This window comes from Hyperolius riggenbachi, chromosome 1 (assembly GCF_040937935.1).
Source record: "Hyperolius riggenbachi isolate aHypRig1 chromosome 1, aHypRig1.pri, whole genome shotgun sequence".
In the NCBI taxonomy this organism is placed as follows: domain Eukaryota; kingdom Metazoa; phylum Chordata; class Amphibia; order Anura; family Hyperoliidae; genus Hyperolius; species Hyperolius riggenbachi.
The window spans coordinates 449,759,715-449,775,500 of NC_090646.1; the positions used below are offsets into that span (position 1 = coordinate 449,759,715).

Genomic DNA, 15,786 nt, shown 5'->3' on the forward strand with positions numbered 1-15,786 from the left:
GCTTCCTGGAATAACTTTTTTAATTTTTAATTATTAATTTATCCTATACTGAGCGTCCAATGTATTTTATTGGTTTATTTGTTTATCTTGAAAGCACCTGTACTTGACCTGAGGAAGCGGTTTAAGCCGCGAAACGCGTTGTCTATAGTGCTAAATAAAAACTTTCAACTCTTTACCAAGTGGAGTTTCTGTACAAGAAGCAATCGCTGAACACACTACAAAGGGCGCCTCTTATCCTCCTCGTAAAACGACGTCTTACCACCCCACTCGTGGGGTCCTTCACGACTTACTAGAAGTGAAGCCTTTTTTCCCTAAGGAGCAGCGACCAACCATCTCAAAGACCGAGTGGGGACGGGATTTCCCTACATGCCTGTACAAGTGGTTGCCTTTATAGCAACCTACACTTGTGAGTATAATTTACTCTTATTTTTATCCAACTTACCTGAAGATAATACACCATAAGGGCTCCTGGTACCCCTGCGGTTTTTTTTCTCTTCTTTTTTACTGTACTAGCTACAGCCTCCTGAATGTCAAGACATGTTTTTGGATTATGTTGCCAAATATTAGCTTGTATATTCTGAAGAGCAAAGGGGACAGGATTAAGCCCTGGGGAACACCATAATTTAGTGATACAGAGGTAAACAAGCAGGTTCCCAGGGATTCTCTTTCTGTTTTGCCAGCCAAGAAGGATCAACAAAAGATGTAAGATATCATTACTCCAGTACTCCTGGTTAGCAAGATGGCATGGTGAACTGTCAAAAGCTGCTGAATGATCTAGCAGTATAAGGGCCGGGTCGCACGGACTTCTGCTGGCGTGTCGGTCATATGCTTTTCTGCAAGCGGGCAGAAAAGTATTTGACAGCTTCCAGTGTTTTTAACCCCTGCAGAGGGACATGTAGACATGGTGGTAAGCAACCCTGCTGGAAGCAACTTTCAAGGTCAGCTGAAACGATGGGAAAAATCAGGATCAGAGCATGGCATTTGCGCAAATGATGGTACAGGCGCTGCCCATTCACTTGAATAGGCAACCTATTAACGACAAACAACATAGCCGGTGGTAAACGTTTGTGTGAACCGGCCCCAAGGATGGGGCTTAGTCCTTGTCTGTTTACTCGAACATCTTTTTACAGATGGGGATAAGGACTGTTTTGCAGCCATTTTGTTTCCTAAAACAAGATTGTGGAGAGCCAAAGCTATTGTTTCCTGAGGGCCTGGCTTCAAGTTGGAGATGGGAAAGGGAGGTTGAAGGACAGGTCGGTAACTGCTCATAGTGTCCAAATCCAGTAAGGGCTTTTGAGTACAGGACTGATTATTACTATTGTCAATGAATTGTAAATGGATTAGGGCATTTCAATGTAAATTGCACAGTGCCAATGTCCAGGTCACAGGTGTGCTTCGAAGTATGTCACAATTTTCTAGTTCCCTTGTTTAGCAACCCTGATCCTTAATTCTAGCCCCGCCCTAAATGTAAAAACAAATACGCAACACTCCAATGGCTCCAAAAACCTTCTACTTTTATTTGTTGGCAAAACAGGACAGACAAAATGGCTGACTTGTTTCAGACAGTGGTGTCTCCTTTCTCATAGCCTAGAATGTGTTTCAACCAGGGCTGTGGAGTCGAGTTGGAGTCGGAGCCAGAGCAATTTTGGGCAGTCGGAGTTGGAGTCGTAGTTGTAGTTTTGTAAACTGAGGAGTGGGAGTCGGAGTCGGATGATTTTTGTACAAAATCCACAGCCTTGTTAAGTATTAGACTAAGGAGTCGGAGTCGAGGAGTCGGAGCCATTTTGGGTACCCGGAGTCGGAGTTGGAGTCGTGGTTTCATAAACCAAGGAGTCGGAGTTGGAAGATTTTTGATCCGACTCCACAGCCCTGGTTCCAACAGTGTTGGGGAGGCCTCTGTATTATGTATCCTTTGTAGAGCTTAATGGACATCTGAAGTGAGAGAGAAATGGGAGGCAGACATATTTATTTATTTTTAACACCACATATTGCCTGGTTGTCCTGCTGATCCTCTGCTTGTAATTAGCCATAGACTCCAGTGGCGTAGCAACAGGGGTTGCCTTAACTGCAGTATTAGCTCTTTTTTGGTCCTGTGCTTGTAATGATCTCTTCTATAAATGCTTTAAATGATAATAATCATTAACAAGCTGTTCCCCATCCCCTCCTTGCACCTCTGACACTGTGTTTTCCTTGGCATGTTTTGGTGCACCGTATCAATTGTTATGTACAGAATGCTTGGGGGCCGTCATGTAAAACTCGCACTGGAGTCCATAGCTCCTTAGCTAGGCCACTGATAGACCCTGAACAAGCATGCAGAACATGGACCAAATCTGACACCACTTGTGACTGCTGACAGTGGTGTGAAATGTGATCAGGAGGTCAGGAAAATCAGCCAGGTATAGCACCTAGAAATAAAGGGCTAGGAAGAACGCTGCATGCATATCATTCCTCAAAGGAAACCTGAATATGGAGGCTGCCATTTTTATTTCCTTTCAAACAATACAAATTGCCTGGCCATCCTGCTGATCTTCTGCCTCTAATACTTTTAGCCATAGACCCTGGACAAGCATGCAGATCAGACATTTCTGACAAGGTAAATCTGGCAAGATTAGGTGCAAGCTTGTTTTAGGTGTGATTCAGACACTACTTAAAGAGGAACTGTAAGGTGGAAACAAACTCCCCTCCAGTGTTAAGCCGCATCTACACGAGTAGATGCGGCCGCGATGCTGCTTATCAATCGAGCCGCTGATGCGGCTCGATTGATAAGATCCGACAGGACGGATCTCCGTACCGCCGATTCCCTGCTCGATCCCCGCGAGGGGACAATGGCAGGGAATCGTGCGGGAGATGAGCGGCGCCGTCGGGGACGAGCGGGGAATCGAATGCGGCGCACGCACGGCGAGCGGGGACGCGGCGGGCACGCGCAAGAGGGGATCCGTCGGCTAATCGAGCCGCCAGATCGCTACAATGTCCCTCCGTGTAGATGGGGCTTAAAAGTGGATCCGAGATCCTTTCCTATTGTTTATAGGGCATTCCTCAAACCAAATACGTTTTTGTTTTAACCTGCCTGGCGTTCTATTAAGATCGCCAGGCAGGCTGCGGGAGGGTTTTTTTTTAATGAAAAAAAAACTATTTCATGCAGCCAACTGAAAGTTGGCTGCATGAAAGCCCACTAGAGGGCGCTCCGGAGGCGATCTTCCGATCGCCTCCGGCGCCCAGAATAAACAAGGAAGGCCGCAATGAGCGGCCTTCCTTGTTTTGCTTACATCGTCGCCATAGCGACGAGCGGAGTGACGTCATCGACGTCATCCGACGTCCTGACGTCAGCCGCCTCCGATCCAGCCCTTAGCGCTGGCCGGAACTTTTTGTTCCGGCTACGCTGGGCTCAGGCGGCTAGGGGGGCCCTCTTTCGCCGCTGCTCGCGGCGGATCGCCGCAGAGCGGCGGCGATCAGGCAGCACACGCGGCTGGCAAAGTGCCGGCTGCGTGTGCTGCTTTTTATTTGAGCCAAATCGGCCCAGCAGGGCCTGAGCGGCAGGCTCCGGCGGTACTGGACGAGCTGAGCTCGTCCAGACCGCCCAGCAGGTTAATACTCTAATTCCCTATAAACTAAAGAAGCCACGCCCACAGGTTTTCAGAGAGCCAAGGCACTTTCAGACAGTAGCAAGGGCTCATGGGAGCTCAGTCTGGGCAGGAGAAGGGGGAGATATTACTAGCCAGAGATTTCAGAGGGGAGGAGGGGGATTGGGTTTTTTTTTTTTGCTCAAGATGCAGATAAGCCTGCTTCTGTGTAATGTTTACATGCAACATGGCTGGTGTCATTGTATCACAGGAATAATCAATCATATTCTATTAAATCTGTTTGCAGCTAGATTTGCTGTGTAAACTAGCTACACTTTAGATAAGATATATAGACAAGTTACTTGTTATAGTTAGTTTTTCATCTCGGATCCGCTTTAAGCTGATTGCAAGTTAATCAGTGAAAACCAGGTCTGTAGAAGTGAAGCAGTCAATGAGAACTCCAGCTGAAGGGGTGAAATCCTTCCCACTCAGTTTACGTTCGCATTTTCCCCTAGGATTTTAAATCTCGCAGCTTTGCGTGCGCTCGTAATGACAATGTGTTTCTCAAAACCACATATAGGAAACACAAACGCACTATGGCAGCACAGGATCATTTAGATTACGCTGCTGATATCTCCACTCATGCCTCCTAAACACACCAAATTTTGAGGGTAGAAAGGGGAACTCCTGAACTACCTCTGTACCTAATTTCTGTATTTACTCCAAGCACTCCTGAGTTCACCACAACTGTGATTCAGATGCCAGAATGGTCAGCAGGACTGCCAGCAAACTGGTATTGGTAAAAAGGAAATAAATATGGCCACCATCCCTGTTGCTTTAGGTTCCCTGTAATTGGTAAACAGGATTGTCTGGTCAAATAACATGTGAAACCAGAATGCGGTAGAGCTTTACATTAACATTGGTGAAATGTTAAATGAAAACTACTTTGTGCCTCGGAGTCTGCATCTACTATGACTTTCATCTGTAGCTTTAGGAAGTGGTGCAGCAGCTCTACACAGCATTGTTGCCCAATATGTTGGTGCTTTGTACAGAACAGACAATAATGCTACTTTGTGTGTCAGTATCAGCCACATGCTCTGAAAGTGTGGGGCAGGAGGCCCAATGCTTTCTTCCAACTTTAGTAGTGCCGATCTTCAGTCACTGCGCCTATGAAAATGTCACAGTGATATTTGAGTGATACATTTCTGAAAATAGCCTTTTAGCATTGAAACAATTAGAGGGCATTGGCAAATAATCATAAAAAAGCTCTTCTAAAAGCGGCAAAATTAGTCAGAGCTCATCTCAAATAACCGCCTCCTCAAGTCATTACCTACTTTTGTTCAAGAGCCGCTCCAAATAATACACAGTGCTGTTGTCTTGTCTGCTTTGTTGTCATGTCACCATGTAAGAAATTAGGTGCTTGAGAAAACACTCTGATAGAAAATTGTTGTTTGAATAAAGTGGATTTTTCTAGTGCTTCTCTACAGGCATAACAATAGTTCTTGTTGAAAGGAAAACTGTTGCAAACGATGATATAAATAGTAGCATCTCAAAAGACTTCATCAAGATCTCGGCGCCTTATGTTTTTACTAGTTTTGCTAAATCAGTCTGGAGAAGCCAAGAGGCTGGCTCGAATACAATGACTTTGGTATTGAAAGAGACATCTTTGAAAGTTTTTGCATTGAGAACCAGTTTAATCTTTATAACTACAGCTGTATGTTAGTCAAGTAGTTAAGTTCTCACTTTGCAGTACTAGTGTCCCATGCTCAGATGCCAGCTTGGGAAATGTTGGTGCTGGGTTTGTATTTTCTTACATTTACTCCAAGCACTCCTGTGTTCACCACAACTGATAATTGTACTGGTAGGTTAAAGAGGTACTGTTGTGCTGGGCATACACGGCTCGAGTTTGCAGCTCGATTCCGCGCCCGATCGTTTTGCCTGCTCGATTCTGCAGGCGATTCTCTTATCTTCTGCTCGTTTTTCTTATCTTTACCCATTGTCCTCCATGCAGAATTGAGCGGCGAAACGATCGGGTGGGAGATCGGACATGCTGGAAATGATCTATCGAGCCATCTGAATGGCTCAGAATGGAGCTGTGTATTCTCAGCATAAGGAGTGGATTTTTTTTTTTTACAAAACAAAGGAAAAGAGAGTGTTATGAGGAAAAGAAATATGCAAAAGAGAGAGAAAATAGTCTCACCTTGTCAGTGTAGTGTTGAAAAAATACTGTGTGCAGCAAGGGAGGAATCATGTTGTCTATTGGCACGCAGAGCTAGAGGAGGTTTTTTATACCCTTAGTTGAAAACTTGCCCCTTATTTTCTTATAGATACTCAAGTTTATCCAAATTTCTTAGGTAGGGAACTGGAATCCTTAATCCTTTGCGTTTTGCCACACATGCATTTGCCATTAAAGTCAATGACCCAGCTTGGGAAATGCACATCATTAACGATTGTTCATGTTTTGCATTCGCATTTTTCCCTGGGATTTTAAATCTCACAGCTGTGTGTGTCTTCATAATGACAACGTATTTCTCAAAATCGTGTCTGGGAAACACAAACACACTATGGCAGCACAGGATCAATTAGATTATGCTGCTGATGTCTCTGCAGTCCTACCTCCTACACACACCAAATTTTGAGGGTAGAAAGGTGGGAGCCCCCTGAACTACCTCTGTACCTAATTACAGCCACCCAACCCCGCTGGTTCACAGTGTGGAGTTAAAAGAATTGTTTAGGCACAAAGAGTGGTCTGTACAATTATTCTTCATGACTCACTCCAAAGCAAAGCTAGACAATAAAGAATGTGGGTCAGGCAGCAGGAGAGCAGAAGACACCTGTACAGCAATCATATTGTACATCTTAATAGAATGGAAAACAAATGCTAAAGATAAAAAAAACACTGGATTTCAGTCTGTATACTTGGACAGCAATAATGTCCTATTTCTGTGACTGAAAACTGACTTTAAAGGGCAAATGAAGTAAAAAGAATATGGAGGCTGCCATATTTATTTTCTTTTAAACAATACCGGTTGCCTGGCAGCCCTGCTTCGGCTGCAGTACTTTCTGAATCACACCAGAAATAAACCATGCAGCTAATCTTGTCAGATCTGGCAATAATGTCAAACACCAGATCTGCTGCACGCTTCTCCAGGGTCCATGGCTAAAAGTATTAAAGGAAGAAGATTAGCAGGATATCCTGGCAACTGATATTGCTTAACCCTCCTGGCGGTCTATTAAAAACCGCCAGGGGGCAGCGCAGCAGTTTTTTTTTTTTTTTTTAGATCGTGTAGCGAGCCACCCCTCAGCGCACTGATTGGTCAGGCAGCGCATTGGGTCTGGGGGGGAGGGGGGGCGGCGCGGCGGGTAGTGGCGGCAATCGGAGTGCACATGCAGCTAGCAAAGTGCTAGCTGCGTGTAGCAAAAAAAAATTATGCAAATCGGCCTAGCAGGGCCTGAGAAATCCTCCTGCGCGACTTACCCCGAACTACGTTCGGGGTTACCGCCAGGAGGGTTAAAAGGAAATAAATATGGCAGCTTCCATATCCCTCTCGCTTCAATTGTCCTTTAATATGAAAAACATCTTGGGTTTTCTGTATTGGAAACCCCAGCTTTGCATGCATTCTTGGAATAACTGGTTTGCTGTGTTTTAATATAAAAACAGCTTAGGCCCTTAGTATAATTAGACCTGGATTTGCTCAGTTGTATGCCAAAACAGATAAATGGAAATAACTACTTAGTCATGGTTTAGTGTATATATATTTCACGCTTTCAGAACTGCAGATCGCTTGGCATGATAATTCTTCTACATATGTTACAACATCTGTCTCCTTGTGCATGTTAGGATTGCTGAACTGACTAATACTTCTGTCTTAATGGAGCCATGTGTTTTTTCACAACATCAAAAAAACATTCATTTAATTTCACTTATCCCAGTGTGAACCGTAATTGATTAGTAGTAAGTAGCAGGTATGTTCTGGCTCAGTAAACTTGTCGCAGTGTGTTAAGGTTTAAGGTTGGGTTCTCATGTATGTAATACATGTTTTATAGAGGTGAACTATTCAGTGTGGGCTCAGTAGCTATGGTACGTGTTATTTGGGCTCTGTCAGTGCTTAGGAGGAAAAAACCTGCATCAGCGTGAAACCTTCATAAGTTGTTCAAGCCCACATTAGTTCATTCTTGCTTACTGAAGTCATATAATGGTCAGTCAAATGACTACCACAGAATGAGATCTTGTGCAGAAATTCTCAGTAATTGAGCTGTGATTTTCCACTCCAGTCAGTCATTATAGCTATTGCCTTCTATAGTTTTTGCGGTTTTGATGAAAAGTACAATTCTTACTGTATCTTCAGTGATTAATAAGCGATGTGGTAATGTTTACAACAAGGGCGTAGCAATAAGGGTTGCAGAGGTTGCGACCACATCATGGTCCTTGGGCCTCAAAGGGCCCTCCCTCAACTACAGTATTAGCTCTCTATTGGTCCTGTGCTCATAGTAATAACTTCTATAGATATTTTGAATAATGGTAATTGTTAACAAACTGTTCCCCATCCCCTTCTTGCACCTCTGACACGGTAGTTTCCATTGGCAGGTTTTGGCCGTATCAATTGCTATGTATAGAGTGCTTGGGGGCACCATTGTAAAACTTGCCACGGGGCCCACAGCTCCTTAGCTACGTCACTGGTTTACAGTTATTCTAAATCTATGGGCACCATGGCGTAGCTAGAGGCAATTGGGCCCCATAGCAAAATGTTCATGGGGCCTTTAGATCTAGGCACTCTTGAGCAATGTCACCTGCCCCTACCCTATGGATATGAGTTGACTGTGCAATTTACATTCCCATGCGATGTATACTGTGTATAAGAGACACAATCAGAGGGTGGAGAAACGTAGGAAAGTTTATAGTGAACACACAAAGTACTGCCTGGGCCCCCTCAGCCCCAGGAACACATAGCAGCCCCTGTATGGGCAGTAACTTTACACTCCATTCTTGAAGAGGATGCCTGGCAGAAGCAGAAGGTTTGTTGTTTGACTTTACTGGAAAATACTGGAAAGAGTCAGTAGCATCCAAGGGCCTGAATTATCAATGCATGTCTGGGCTGGGTACACACTTTCAGTAATGGGATCGGCTTCTCCTCACCTCCGCCATGGCAACACTGTACTCCCAACATCCTGTTCTGGCTTTCTATCATATGATATGACATGTGATCATAACCCAGAGGGTGATGTCAGTTACAGCACCACCTGGTGCACATTTCACATGACTCAGTGCTTCAGGAGGAGGTGGTATGGGAGTCATGTGACGTGTAGTGAAATGCAAGTGAGTGAAGTGGGACAAAAATTCAAGTCCTATGTTTTTTTGTGTTTAACTGTAAAAAAAAATAAAATTTTAATGTATTTGAAAATGCTGGTGTGAAACTAAAATCTAAATGCAATAAGCCTAAAGCTGGTCTTGCCTGCTGTAACATGTGCTATGTAAAAATGTAAAATTCAAACTCTTCAGCAGCGGTCGTGCCTCTTCAAAGCTGTGGTCTTCTGAACCAGCTGCCATTCCCACCCTGCTAAAGATTGGTCTGGCCCCCATTCACTGCTATTATAATGTAGCACATATCCTATATAGAAGCCACATGTTTCTTTAGTCACTGGGAAGCTGCTGTACCTGCTCCATTCTGCTGTGAAGGCTTTGCATTAAGACTGACAACTATTTTTTATTTTTTTTTACAAAGGCTACATGCCAGTTTCAGCTATATTTGTGTTATGTGTATTAAATGTATTGTGCAAGTGTACCTGTACCAAAGTCCAAATTGGGCAGTGGGGTTGTTATTGATGTGAATATCAAATTTGAGATGGTTGAAAATTATGCTAATTGTGGTAGAGCATGATACTAATTATTATTAAAATCTATTATAAAATGGAATACCGTAATCTAATCTTGCAGTAAAAGCATTTCACTGGTCCATTTTCAAGCTGCATAAATGCAGGAACATTTGTATATTTCTCCATCAACTTAGAATTAATTTCATAGTATAGTAGGAAGTTGGACTGGTTGCACTAAACGCAAAGGAATATGAGTACACAAAAATGCCTATTAGATGTCCGCTGCAGGTGGAAGCAGTGTTGATTTAAAAAGCATTTCGATGCCCGTGGCATATGGATGGGAAAACACAGAACCATCCTCAGTTGAAGGGTTAATACCACAAAACAAGTTGCTGATTTGGTACATATACTTTTGTAAGGGGTTTAATTGGACTGCAAGAAATGTTTAAACCAGAAGGATGACATGATACTGGATTGACAGTTTTTTCCTAAGATCGCAAGTCCTCTGTACATCAGTCATTTTTTTAAATTAGTTTCAAGGAAAATAGTATGATATTGTTTTTCAGTACAGGAAATTATCTATGCAAAAGAGCTTCTCTGACCTATTCCACCCAAATTGGGTCGAAAACCGTCCTGTGATCTGAAGAACTTAAACAGCCAAAAAACAGTGAGAAACCGCTTGGGAAAAGGTTTTACTGCAGGGAAGTTCAAAGGGTCATAATTTCTTCTTTGTTTTATAGCTTAAAAGACAGTGTGGCTTTAAAACTGCAACTGTGACAGTATGATGCAATGTTATATATAAAAAAAAAGCTATAGAACTTAAAATAAAAATGATAATAATGATAATGTTCTATTTATTATCGGTACTACACATACAGTTTATATCATGTTTGTTTTTTTGCTTCGGGTTTGCTTTAACGGACAGTGTGGTAAAGCTGTTGAGGTGCATTAAATATGTTGACAAGCATAAATTCATTTTGCATTCTCTTTTTAAAGTAAGTGACTGAATAACGTATGCTGACTGATCTGTCATTGTTTAGGACTGTGGACCTGCTGGACTGGAACAGCTTGATTGACAGCAGAACCAAACTCTCCAAACTGCTTTTGGTGCCAAACTTGCAGGTATGTTTTTTAAGTTCATTTGAAATCCTCGTATTTTTGCACAGCTTTAAATCTTTGTTTAAGTGAGGGTGTTAAACAGAATGGTGTCTGATTTACTTTCCCAAGCTGGTAATCCTAACTGATGAATTGACATTGGTGTCAATTCCCAAAACGTCTTATAAATGACTTATTTTTTGCCTCCTGATTAATAAAAATTACCTTTCAGCACATTTACAAGCAAAATGATCACTCAAAGTAAGTTGTTCCTAATTAACTTCATTTCAATATTACCTTTCTTCCCTTAACCTCCCTGGCGTTCAATTTCCCCAGGATTTCTGTTAAAAAAAAATGATAAAATTAATTTTTATAACTTTTTTTTTTCCTGTAACTTGGCAAATTGTGTCAAGCAAGGGTCTAGTATACAGTGCAGGAGAGTATTGATGTGTATGCACGTTTATCCTGTTCACAGCATGTTTTGTATGGACGGATAATCTGTCAATACCGCTAGGGAGGAACACATGTTATCGATTAACATTTTTCAATTGAAATAGGAATTTTTTAGGAAGTGCTGCTAAATAGTGGTGTATACATTTGAATGCTTATCTCTTAGTTCCATTCCCACTTCAATGTTGCCAAAACTGATGATGAGAGAACCATGAGGGGAGGGGGATTCCCTCACAATACATTTGTTAACCCTGTGTGTGAGAGAGCTCTGAGAGCTGTCTGCCAAAAGCAGAGGAAATGTATCTTATGTGCAACATAAACATTTGTAATAGTGTGTGAAAATAGACGCATTTAATATAACTCTGCTTCAATACTACACTGTTCTTAGCATGTCAGACTGCAGAGATTCACCTATGCAAATGAGACATTCCAACCGAACTAAAATCTGCACACAATGAATTACAGCTTTTGCCTCTGATATTTAAAATGAAAAGTATGAAAATGTTTACACAGCTGTACATTGTCATTTTAGAACACGGTTTGGTAATGTTCCTTTGATCATATTCTTTTTGCTCTTTGGGAGCTTAAAAATGTAACATCGATGAGGTGAAAAAGCTTTGTGAATCATGCCCATTGTGAATGAGATTCTAATAATTTGAGCATCAGTGGCATAGCAATAAGGGATGCAGAGGTTGCGACCGCATCGGGGCCCTCGGACCAAAGGGGCCCTCCATCCATCTCGTTAGCTCTTCATTGGTGCTATGTTGGTAATGAACATTTCTATACGTGCATTGCATAGCAATCCCTAACAAAATGTTTCCTTACTCTATAAACACCTCTCTGACACTGCAGCTGTTCTTGGTAGGGTTTGTGGCTCTTCATTAATAGTGCTTAGGGTCCCATGTAAAATTTGTTAGGCCACCATCGAGCATGTATGCCAAGTTGATGCAAATTGTAAGCAGCTTAAAGCCTAGCACACACCTTCAACTTTGGCCAATCACTGACCTATTTTACCACCTTTATTTAGTATGAGAGCTTTCCTACACAATTTGCTCATAGCATTTAAAATCTGTTGACAAGACCATATATACTCTGTACAATGCTGCGTAATATGTCAGCGCTATATAAATACTTAAATAAATAAATACTACATGGAGGTGGTAAAATTGGCCAATCAAAGTTGAAGGTGTGTGCCTGGCTTTAGAACTGGGCCAGTTAAATCCATTTCCTGTCAATTTTGATAGGCTTAATTCTAATTTACATTTAATTTGCATGCAAGCCAGAATTAGTGGCATCTCATTGATGGTCTCGGTCTTCTGAAGAATGCTTTCCTGTATTTATCACATATTGTTCACTATTAGGTAGAAGAAGTTTGCAACCCTTAACCGGGTCCCATCAGGACATTCTTGAAAGGTTAGTGACTTAACAGTTATGCGATTGCAGCCATTTGCACACACCCACAGCGAGAGGTTGTTGTGACAAACGTCAGTAAGAGTTGATCATTGCTGGTGTGTGCATATGTGTGCACTCCAGTCGCTAATTCCCTTACTATTCAGCAATTCTCATAGTCTGGTATGACCAAGATAAAGGTTGCAAACCTTTGCCACATTTCTCAAATTCAGGCCAGGTGTGGCTTGGGGCGCTTTCCTTTTGCTAAGCAGCTCCATGCACACGCTGCAGTTGTTGAAAATCACAATGGTCAGTGAGAAGCAAACAACGCTGGCCCACATTTGAATTCTGTAACAGCACAATGATGGTCTCCCAATTAAATTGCTATTGAAAGCACGAAAATGTTCTGCTTGTGAATACTCTGCATGGATGGGAGCACATCTGGTTATCTATACTGGGGATGAGGGGCTACCTAATACCGGGGGCACATCCTGCTATCTATACTAGGGAGGAAGGCTACCTAGTACTGGAATACTGGGGGCACATCCTGCTATCTATACTATTGCGACAGGCTACCTAGTACTGGGGGACATCTGGCCATATATATTGGGTAGGGGAGGCTACAGAATACTGGGGGCACATCTGGCTGTTTATATGGGTCGGGGGGAGAGAAGAGGAGGGGTGGACATATGGTACTTAATACTGCGGGCACATCTGCTACCCATACTAGGGCATGCAAAATTTGGGGTGGAGGGGGGGAGGGCTTTGGATTCTCTGCCTCTGTTGCTGGAGAACCTAGTCCCAGCCCTGGCCAACCCCCATTGGCTGAACTTGGATTAATCAGATTCGGAAGGTTAATGGATTAATGAAAGGTCCGGTAATTGGTCATTATTGTCCTAATTAGGCCTGTATAGAGTTCTGTTCTTCTCACAGTAAATCCGCTTAAACCTTATTCCTTTTTTTTTTTTTTTTTTTTTTAATATACCATCTAAATATGATTTTAATATGTAAGTTTTATATAGCTTATTTCTGAGAGTTACTTTTCACAGAACACCAGTTTAAAAAAAAAAAAAAAAAAAAAGCACTATAAAGAAGTCAGAATACACCACCTTATTTATTACGGTATCAAACCTTTTCTCAAAAGAAGCAATCCCATGATCCTCAATATACTGCAGCCTAGCTAGACCAGACAGTGATGTTTAGAGGAACATGTCTCTTTCTGTTATTTAGGCAGGGAGCTCACTTGTCTGTTTTTGTGCATGTTATCTGTACTGGAAAACGCATTTAACTGCAAACTAATGTTAATTAATGGGCTCATTCGGGGTGTCAAACACAAGACCGACAGGCTGAATGCGGCCCTCCTTGCCATTTTATGTGGCCTACCAGAGCTTCAAATGTGTATCATTCTAAGCAGTAAAAGAATAACTGCACACAGCCTCCTCAACCAGATGAGCACACTAGTGACAGTGCTACTGGTTGAACTATTGTTTGATGGGGAGTGGCTTTCAAACCCCCTCGTGTGGCAGCTTACTAAACAGACTACGGGGAAGGGAAGCTTGGCATCCTGCCTTGGGGCACATTTCATCTTGATGCTTTTCTGCTGAAACAGCAGTGGGGCCAGGGACGGTTTTAGACAACCTGTGAGGAAAAATAACCCCCCCCCCCCCCCTTCCCCCATAAAAAAATAAAAATGTAAGGATTGAACAGCACCCAACAATTTGCACTGCAGGTTATAGCCGTGGTTTGAACCAAAAAAGACACCTTCAATATAGGTAGGTGGGTAGCCAGTCAAGGTATAGGTGTCCCCCTGTATAGGATGCCAGGTATAGGTGCCTCCAGTATAGGTAGCCAAATATAGTTGCCCTCAGTATATATCGCCAGGTATAATGGCACCCAGTATAGGTTAGCCAGGTATGTGCCCCAGTATTGGTTAACCAGGCATAGGTGCCCCAAGTATAGGTAGCCAGGCATAGGTGCCGCCAGAATAGGTAGGCAGGTATAGTTTCCCCAGTATAGGTTAGCCAGATAGGTGCCTCCAGTATAGGTAGCCAGGCATAGGTGCCCCCAGTGTAGGTAGCCAGGCATAAGTGCCCCAGTATAGGAAGCCAGGTGTAGGTGCCCGCAGTATAGGTAGCCAAGTATAGTTGCCCCCAGTATAGATAGCCTGGTATAGTGGCACCCAGTAGAGGTTAGCCTGGTATAGTGGCACCCAGTAGAGGTTAGCCAGGTAGGAGCCCCTAGTACAGATAGCCAGACATTTAGGTGCCCCCAGTATAGGTAGCCAGGCGTAGGTGCCCCCAGTATAGGTAGCTAGGCGTAGGTGCCCCCAGTATAAGTAGCTAGGCGTAGGTGACCCCAGTATAGGTAGCCAGGCGTAGGTGACCCCAGTATAAGTAGCCAGGCGTAGGTGACCCCAGTATAGGTAGCTGGGCATAGGTGCCCCCAGTATAGGTAGAAAGGCCTAGGTGCCCCCAGTCAGGGTCGGCCTTAGGTTTCACAGCACCCTGAGCGAAACCTGAATTTTGTGCCCCCCCCCCCCTTCATCCACTACACGCATGCGCACACACACACACACACGCACACACACACTCACGCACACACGCGCGCGCACACACACACACACACACTCACATACACACACACGCACTCACATACACACATACACACGCACACACACACACACACACATACACACGCACTCACACACACAGGCCCATATGCAATTCACCTTTTCTCCTGAGATATCTCCTAGGACAGTGGTTAGCAACCTTTTTGATATTGTGACACATCATGCCAAATGCTCAGATCTCTGTGCCTCCCCCCCCCCCCCCCCCCATTTACAATGATAGCACAGCTCCAACAATTTGCACCACGCGTTATAGCTGCAGTACGCCCCCCGATCTCGTGTAGGTGCCCTCAATATAGGTTGCCAAGCATAGATGCCCCCAATATAGTCAGTTGAAGGTCTCCATCACCCCCATAGGTAGCCAGGCGCAGGTGCCTCCAGTATAGGTAGCCATGTGTTGGTGCCCTCAGTAAAGGTAGCCAGCTATAGGTGCCTCCAGTATAGGAAATCAGGTGTAGGTGCTCTTAGTATAGGTAACCAGCTCTTAGGCGCCCCCTTGGAAGCCGGCACCCTGTGCGACCGCTCTGGTCGCACAGGTCAAAGGCCGGCTATGCCCCCAGTATACCTGGTATACTGTGTTAGCAAGTCAATTTGTGCGATGAGATGGGGGCAGAGCATCACACCGGTTAGGTATACAACGGATCTTAAGATGTACAGAAACTCGCTTACTCAGTTAAAGTAAGCTTCCAATGATGAGGGCATTTTCTAAAGTGTGGGATGGGGGATGATTTAGTGACATCATGACACACTGACCATATTGACAAACCGAGAACAGTGACTTGAACTGAGACACTTCACACCCTTGCAAATAGCAGAGGCCCTGCATTGCCAACACTGCAATCACACTAATCC

At 43.6% G+C, this 15,786-nt stretch overlaps 1 protein-coding gene across 1 annotated transcript in view; it reads left to right on the plus strand.

The window, feature by feature from the left end:
• Positions 1-15,786, plus strand: part of PRODH (proline dehydrogenase 1) — a 230,870-nt gene that overhangs the window by 145,646 nt on the left and 69,438 nt on the right. Inside the window, exon 8 of the mRNA XM_068238726.1 lies at positions 10,415-10,496. Coding sequence (XP_068094827.1) covers positions 10,415-10,496 — 82 coding nt within the window. The remainder of the gene's footprint in view (positions 1-10,414; positions 10,497-15,786) is intronic.